The sequence below is a fragment of the Carassius carassius genome, chromosome 38, assembly GCF_963082965.1.
Source record: "Carassius carassius chromosome 38, fCarCar2.1, whole genome shotgun sequence".
Classification (NCBI taxonomy): Eukaryota; Metazoa; Chordata; class Actinopteri; order Cypriniformes; family Cyprinidae; genus Carassius; species Carassius carassius.
In genome coordinates this window covers 19,541,178-19,549,550 of record NC_081792.1, presented here as the reverse complement: position 1 = coordinate 19,549,550, position 8,373 = coordinate 19,541,178, and the positions used below count along the sequence as shown (strand labels likewise).

The following is an 8,373-nucleotide window of genomic DNA, read 5'->3' as shown; positions in this document are numbered from 1 at the left end:
ACATCCCCAACTAACCGACTGTTCACTTTTTGTTACCTGTTCATCTATTGTTTATTTTATTAATGAATTAATCAACTAAATTTGTCATATTTTTTAAATTTTAAAGCAAACCTGCAATCAAGTATTACAATATTCATGTCTAATGCTCATTTAAGGTGCTTGTAATATTTTCATTTATTTATTAGTGTGCCTGTGGATGAAATGAGTTGAAGTATGCGGCTGTATGATCTGTATGTTATTACGAGATGTTTCATCTATTATAAATCACAAGGTATATTTTAATGAACTGTAGCATTTAATTTGGAATGCTATTAAAGATTTATGGCAGTGAATTTAAGTTGTGGGATATAACACTCTATAAAATCTGAGGGATCTGAACATTAAATTTAAAAAAGTGTAATTTTCTGCATCTTTATGGTCTTGGTTTTTGTGACAATAATATCTATTCAAGACAGGCCCTCATGTTTGTGTCAAGAAAGAAAGAAATAAAGAATGGGTAAGGAAAAAAAAAAGATTTTATAACTTAGTTAGCAGACAAAAAGAGAAAAAATAGTAACAGCTAATTAATGTATTACCTTAAAAATTAAACAAATAAAAAAAATATATATAAATGCTAGAGACAAACATTTTAAATTTGTAGTAAAAAAAAATTAAATTAGTAAAAAGCATACACGGTTATGCACCAAATGTTTTGAAAACAAATACAACTGCAATCCATGCTATTATCAACACTGAAAAAATACATCAAATTAGCACACTCCAAATGCCTCTGTCATTATCATCACGGCTGACTTGTATATCTTCATCAGCACAAAGTGGCAATGTTTTAATTATTACAGAATAACCTTGAAATAACCTACAAAAGTCCTATTTTCTGTACAAACACAAATATGTGATATATGAGGGTCTGGTCTTGACACAGCCACATATTTCATTTAGCCATTTTAAACGTGATCCTACCCTCTAGTGGTACACAGTTGTAAAACATAAACGCAGAGCTGTGTGTCCCGATTTACACTTTAAGCACAATACATCTTAGGGACTTATGATAATAAATCATTTAAAATATATCTCATGCTGGGTCTCAGAAACTCTGAACCATCCCTGTATATCTCTAGCCCAAAAACACAGACTTCTCCAAGCCGTCCTCTGCCTTGGTGTACTCTAAATGGGATTTAAAATAGCAGCTTTTATAAGAAAGGCCATTGCGCACATATTCAAGATAGTCTGGGACTCCTGGACAGATCACATTATCAGCAAGCAGAACGGTGCCTTTCCTTAGCAGACCACAATCCTACAAACAAAGAAGATAGAAAAAGAGAAGAGTAGAAAATGGTGGATATAGGCTTGGTGTGCAATATTGAGAAGAGAATACTGGAATAGCAGTAAATTCAGAACATTTTTGCATTTGGCAGACACTTTATACAAAGCAACTTGCATTTAAGGTACACATTTACATTTATATGACTTTTTGCTTTCTCTGGAAACTGAACCCATGACATTGGCACTGCTAGTGCCTGTTTGGGCTACAGGAAGAGACACCATAATCTCTAGCTGAGATTGAATAAGGTTAAAATGGTCAGAATCAAACACACCTCCATTAGTTTTGTGTCAGGGAGGTAACGGTCCTTCCAGTGGTCCAGAAAAACAAAATCAAACGTTTCAATTCCAAAGTGCTCCTTCATGCATGGGATCCAATCTTCAGACGCACCTTCTACAAGCTGGACCTGACAAAGTAAAACATTAACTGAAATGACTCTTAACCTTTAAATATATAGGCTACGATCATAATGTTCACATGAATAAAGATTACTGTATGCAAACAATGTAAAATATGTTTGTTGAGGAACAGGGCCCTTACTTTGTCTTCAAGACCTGCCCAGGCGATTACTTGTCGAGCAATTGCAGCATAATCAGCATTGAACTCCAGTGTTATCAGTCGAGCTCCAGGAGGAAGCAGACGAGCGATACGCACTGTGGAGTATCCACAGTATGTGCCCAACTCTAGGACCTTCTCTGGGTTCAACTCACTCACCACTGAGTCCAGAATAGAGCCTGAGCATATAGAGACACACACACACACAAATACGTAAAAGACAGTTACTGGTTCAATCTAAAATTAAAGTTGTTTTGTTAAAATTACTGAATTATTGAATTTGAGTTGAATGGATGCAATACATGTAAATTCTAATATAAATACTTTTGTATTTCTTTATCTTTAAACATATTTTGGACATGAAACAGTAGAGCAATGTTGACATTTGTCAGATGCTTTTATTCAAAGCAACTTAAAGAATATTAAATTCCGTTCAAAGGTTAGGGGACAGTATATTTTTTCTGTTTTAAGGTAGTTCCTTATGCTGACCAAGACTTGTTTTTAATATGAAATACAGCATTTATTTGATAAAAAAAAAAATACAGTTCAAAAGTTTGACAAGGGTTGTTTTTAAGAAGAGTTTTCTGCTCAGAAACATAGCATTTATGTAATAAAAATACAGGAAAATTGTGAAGAATTTAAATAATTTAAATTAACAGTTTTCTATTTGAATACATGTAAAAATGTTAATTGTATCTTTTAAAATGTAATTTATTTGTGTGATGGCAAAGCTGAATTTTCAGCAGCCATTACTCCAGTCAGTGTCACATGATCCTTCAGAAATCAATTGAATATGCTGATTTGGTGCTCAAGAAACATTTATTATTATCGACAAAGTTGAAAACAGTTGTGCTTCTTAATATTTATTTGGGAACCATGACACATCTTAGGATTTTCTGATGAATAGAAAGTAAAAAAAAAAAACTTATTTGAAATATAAATCTTTAGCAACAATGTCTTTAGATCAACAAGTCTTTACTGACAGTTTAGGTCAATTAAATGCTCCAGTGCCAAAATAAATAAATAAAATAAACACTTACTCATCTTTAGTTTAGTTGCAAAAATTGCATAATTAATAAAATCCATTTTCTTACTTGTATTTTGGAGCAACCATATAAACACTTTTTTTTTTTTAAATATCTGAAACAAAATACATTTTGTTTTGTGTCAACGCACATATTTCTTTCAGATTTTGTCCAAAATTTTTTGAAAAAAAATCATTTGACATGAGTCTGGAAATAAAGAATAAAAACAGCGCTCTGACCTTTCTCATCTCCAACGTTCATAGCCCATTCACTGTGTCGGCAGAAATGATCAATGGCCGAGATCACACTCTGAGGGTCACCACGGGTCGCATGCTTCTGTACTGCTTTCAGCAGACGCTGGTCACAACAAAGAATAAAGAAATCTGGTGATGACTTTGTTTACTTGATGGGCCTCACAAGTCTAACATCATTAAACTCTCTCAGATCCCATTATCCATCCTAGTTGCAGACAAAGAACAGGTACATGCCGTAATTTTGGTGATGGAAAGCCGTGTTTAACCAGGACTGACTGAGTCACCTGTGGTCGAGTTGATCTGGTCAGAGTATCAAGAGCGCGCTCAACGATGACATCGTGCCAGAGTAACGCCAGACTGCCATTGAACTGCACCGCAGTGGGGATGAGCCAGGAGTACAACACATATAAAAGCACTGTGGCCCCGAAACACCAGCCCAGCAAAACCAGCAACATACTAGAGTCAGACACAGATTCAGGAACCTTAGTAAACTAATTTATCATACATTTCAAATCAGGTGAAGTGATGTATGTTTTAAGAAATTTTAAGATGTAATGTTTTCTTGTTAGCAGTCATTACTCCAGTCTTTAGTGTCACATGATACTTCAGAATACTTCTAATATTTGATTCAAATTTTATTATCTGTAAAAAACAGTTTACTGTGCTTACGACTTTTGTGGAAACACATTGAAAGCATTTTTCAGAATTCTTTGATGAATAGAAAGTTCAAAAGAAGCACATTTATTGTATTGTCTTTACTGTCACTTTTGATCAATTTAATGCATCCTTGCGGAATAAAAGTAAAAAACTAAAAATCTTACTGAACCCAAACTTTTGAATGTTAGTGTACATGCAATATATAATACAGCAAGCAATATTAAGAATTATGCCAGGATAAGAAGGCTTTTTTTCATCTCTGCAAGTTTCTGATGTGAGACATGCTTCACTGAGGTCCTATAATGGATCAATCCTTAACCAACTGTAAAAGATACAACTAAGACAGATATTACTGTGCATCCCTTTGAACTGTCTGCGTATATTAAGTGTTAAAATAATACAATTATATCACCTTCCAAGACAGCAGACACATACACTAGTGTATCCAATATGATAAGGCTGTCTAATTACTCTGGTACAGCCTAGGTCTGCACTCTTGCAGGTCATGAGATGAATGTATATGGAAATAAATGAGCTCATTCAGTGATGTGCTTTCATCTCTCCAGTCATTCCTCTATTGTCATGGTCTAATGAGATGGGTGGTTACTATGCAGCAAATAAACCCTGCACTGAAAATCTCTCTCATGTGATCGTTTGGTTGCATTTGCATGTTGCTGGAGCTCACTGTCCATAAAGCAGTGAGGTCTGTACTTGCTGTAGTTTTCACCAAATGCAGCTTTTGTGAGCATACGATATTTCTTTCAAAGATATGAAATAATCCTACCAACCCCAAACTTTTGAATCACACCAGCATTCACTTCAATGAAAGAATGAATTGAGAATACATTATGGTTTCCAACTCCACTCCTTTTAAAAATGTATAAAACATAAAAATGGGTGTGCTAACACAATTTATTCATGGTACTCTGAATGTTTAGTTGGCTGCTTTTTGGTGATGAGACGTCTTTCTCTCTCTCTCTCTCTCTCTCTCTATATATATATATTTATATTTATATATTTTACTGAAAATAATATGTTCTTTATTACAGAATAAATTCAGTTAATAATTGATCTGTTAATTAAGAACAGTAAGTTAGTCATGGAGAGTAGGAAATGCAACTCTAAAGTGTGATTTTAGAGTTGCATGGCAACAAGCTCAAAGTTGAGAGCTATTAAACTAAGAGTGTGGCACCCTTGAGAGAGGACCATGACAAGTGCTTCTTAGGGTTTCTTTAAATATATACACAAATGAAGCTAGGGTCTGGAGTGGAATGCAGAGCTCAGCCACTTTGCAGGGCGGCCATTGTTAGTGAGAAAATCCTCTCAAATGAGTGTTGGAAAGGAATGAGTGAAGCACAGAGACCGGCTTTCACAAATGCACTGTTGTAAAAAATATAGCAGTGAATACATGCAATGCATGGGGAAAATTCTGTATATATTCAGCTATTTCACACAGCAACAGCAATTATTACACCATTCATGCTAAATAAGCTGATTAATTTTAATTAGAGCTACATAATAATTAACAGTGAACCAGAAATGCAATACACTTAAACAGACTGAACACAAATAAATATGGTGATACTCGATCAAAAGTATGTGCTGTCTTCAGCAATGATAATTGGTATCAGCTGACCAGAAAACACACTGTGAACCACTTACTAAACTAGATTTAACCTAAATTGAGTTACAATTTTAGTCACAAGCCAAGAATATATATGCAAAAATAAGCAAAACACATTGACACATAATAATAAAGATTATTATCTAAATAATAAGAGAGGCTAGAAAATGGGTTATACACAATGTAATATTATTATAAACATATATATTTATGTAAATATGCAATACGAGACTATACAAGGAAAGGAAACCTTCCTAAATAAATACAATGAAACTAAATTATCTAAATGATGGAGAGTAGCAGTTTTGTGCCACAATTCATCAAAAGGCATCAAGTGACATAAATTAAAGTAAATGACCATTTAAAAATAAAACACTTACTTTTGATGAGGGCCTCTCTCTTTACTCCTTACAAGATGGAGCTTCTGTTAAACCAAACCTACAAGGATGCAAATACACATTCTACTGATTAGCTGCTTGCTCTTGCTCTCTCTCTCTCTCTCTCTCTCTCTCTCAGCTGACTTTGTAATAGGCTGTCTGGGTAGATTTGAGCCATAAGGAATGTCTAGCCGTAGGACTTTTAGAGGGATATGAACACCCCAGACAGTAAACAGAAAACCAAACTAGGTCAGGGATCAAAATCTGACTTTGTTATGCAGCTGGCAACAGACAAGTTAGTTCACCTCAAATTGAATACTGTCATACTCGCCCTCATATCGGCTTTCTTCTTACATCTGTGAAGCAATGAAGTTAAATATATTGAATAATCTAAAAGCATAATTTTAATAAAATGGCAGTTCAGTTTTCTGAAGAATTTAAGTTGTTTTTCAGTGAAAATTACTCTGCAGCTAGTTGTTTACTTAAGCTGCGACTGGAACTTTCAGTCTGTGAATCAATTCATTCAAATCAACCGATTCACGATTCGATTCGTTCAAAACGATTTGAGTAAACAAGGTATAAATTTAATTTTCAAGCGAACTGTTCCTTTAAGACAAACGGTCTTAAGACAGACACTTTAATATATTATATATAGAAAATACAAATGTAAAACTGAAAAGCTGAAAATAAAATATTCCAAAGAGAAAATACAAATGTAGTCAAACCACAAAGTTTAGCTATTTTTACCCGTGCAGAAACTAATAGATACTAACTGGAGCTCAAACAAGCCCTCTCGTGGCTTTAAAGGGACAGTTCACCCAAAAATGAAAATCTGTCATTTACTCTCCCTCGAGATGTTCAAGCCCTGTATGAGCTTCTTTCTTCTGTTGAACACAAAAGAAGATATTTTGAAGAATGTTGGTAAAGAAACAGATACCAGAAGCCTTCGAGTTCTTAAGTATATATATAAAAATTAACAAAATTACAAAAACACAATAAAGTTACTAAAATGAAATATAATTTACTGCAGTCTCCTTTAAAAAAACATACGACCAACAGGAAGTCACTGTCAATTTAACTCTAAATGATTAAACTGTACTAAATGTATAAAAATACTTATTGTAACTATTATAAAAAGCATCCCATAGAATTTATCTTACAAAAAAGTATAATTTTGTCTTTTTGAATAAACCATGGCCACTGTAGACACTGATGTGTTGTAGGCTAGCTGTTTCACTGGGCTGAGCTCCAGCATGGACTGAATCACTGAACTGAGCTGCCAAGAATACCCCTCCTTCAGACCTTCATTCAATCAATCAATCAATCAAATTAAAAATAAACAAAAGAACTGGAGAGACAAAGAAAAAGAAGAAGAAACAATAAGGGTAACAATAAGGTAAACCTGTGACAATCTTGTCTGGGTATTCCTACCTAATAACACACACACACACACACACACACACACACACACACACACACACTCCTGCACTAAAAACCACTGAAGGTCAATGGCACCAGTCAATCTTTTCAAACACTTACAAACCAATATTGAATGCCTCTCCAATTTGTTTGGGACAGTTCCTTACTGAGACAATCCACAGACTTTTATGTGGACAGGAAAGCACTTTACATATCATTTTCCATTCCCAGCAGTCATTTCTAATGCCAGAATTAGAATTGATTCTAAAATTGAACGTAGCAATGGACATTATTCACAAAAATAATCAAGCCAGTATTAGACTGAATCAGTGCTAAATTTGCCAAATTCTTATGGGTGTGTGCAGTTCTTTGTCAATTTTAAAACAAGTTCATTTTTACAGTAAAGGTAAATTTCCTTGTCCCATTGGTAAATAGTTTAGTAAGATAACCTTACTAAAATTAGTATGCTTACATTTTTTATTTGCCTATTAGTCATTCAGAAATCATAATGAACTGTAAATGGATTTGCATAATAGATGATGCATTTTTCAAAGAGAGCTGACTGTGCAATGATTTGAATCACGTGAAGCGGCTGGAAAAGAGTCCAACACATTCCAAGTGTTCAGTGGATGTGGATAAGTGATGTGACCAAAGGTTAAAGCAAAGAATGTGATCGGAACAGATTTCCAGAGTCTACACGTTAGACGAAATCTGTTTGTGTTACAAATTGCATTGTAATTGAAATATGAAATCAGGAATGAATTTTTACACTAGAAAAAGAAGCCACACAATGTGGATTAAAATTTTTTTTTTTTTTTACTTTGTATCATGGTCTTTATTATGACTTTTCTTGCCCCAACAGACTATGGCTGATATGAAAAATGTATATAAAAACAAAACAATGAAAAAAGTTCATTTAAAAAAAAATTAAGCAATGCATTATTGATCCTAAAAGCTGCAACAATAGCAAAATTTAAAGCCAAAACGAGGTGTCAATCATAAAGATGCCAACAAGAATCCCTTTTGCTGGTGTAAACAAACCAGAGGCATGTACTATGCAAAAAAATATGTATACAAAATCTGATCAGTTCATAAATATACAATATATATTGTTTATTCAAGTTGCTACATATAGGTATTT

General features: G+C 33.9%; 1 protein-coding gene across 2 annotated transcripts; it reads right to left on the bottom strand.

Annotated features, from left to right (window-relative positions):
• Window positions 1–794: 794 nt before the first annotated feature.
• On the bottom strand, window positions 795–6,271 carry LOC132119056 (catechol O-methyltransferase B). 2 transcript variants are annotated; one of them, XM_059528804.1, is made up of 6 exons: window positions 6,119–6,271; window positions 3,440–3,611; window positions 3,141–3,258; window positions 1,862–2,055; window positions 1,596–1,727; window positions 795–1,294 (listed from the first exon to the last, which is right to left on the bottom strand). In XM_059528804.1, exons 1-6 carry the CDS (start codon window positions 6,211–6,213, stop codon window positions 1,115–1,117), a joined length of 891 nt encoding a protein of 296 aa, XP_059384787.1. In that variant the 5' UTR covers window positions 6,214–6,271; the 3' UTR covers window positions 795–1,114. The 2 variants fall into 2 exon arrangements, with proteins under 2 accessions (XP_059384787.1, XP_059384789.1); XM_059528806.1 differs by lacking the exon at window positions 6,119–6,271 and adding an exon at window positions 5,817–5,973.
• Between the last annotated feature and the right edge of the window lie 2,102 nt (window positions 6,272–8,373).

Excerpts from the sequence above, each read along its gene's own strand:
- LOC132119056 (XM_059528804.1), bottom strand. The coding sequence starts at position 6,213 with ATGCTTTTAGATTATTCAATATATTTAACTTCATTGCTTCACAGATGT. Across the intron at positions 3,259-3,439 it reads CCAGATCAACTCGACCACAG|CGTCTGCTGAAAGCAGTACA; the intron begins GTGACTCAGTCA and ends TGTTGTGACCAG. Across the intron at positions 1,295-1,595 it reads CTGACACAAAACTAATGGAG|GATTGTGGTCTGCTAAGGAA; the intron begins GTGTGTTTGATT and ends CTTTGTTTGTAG.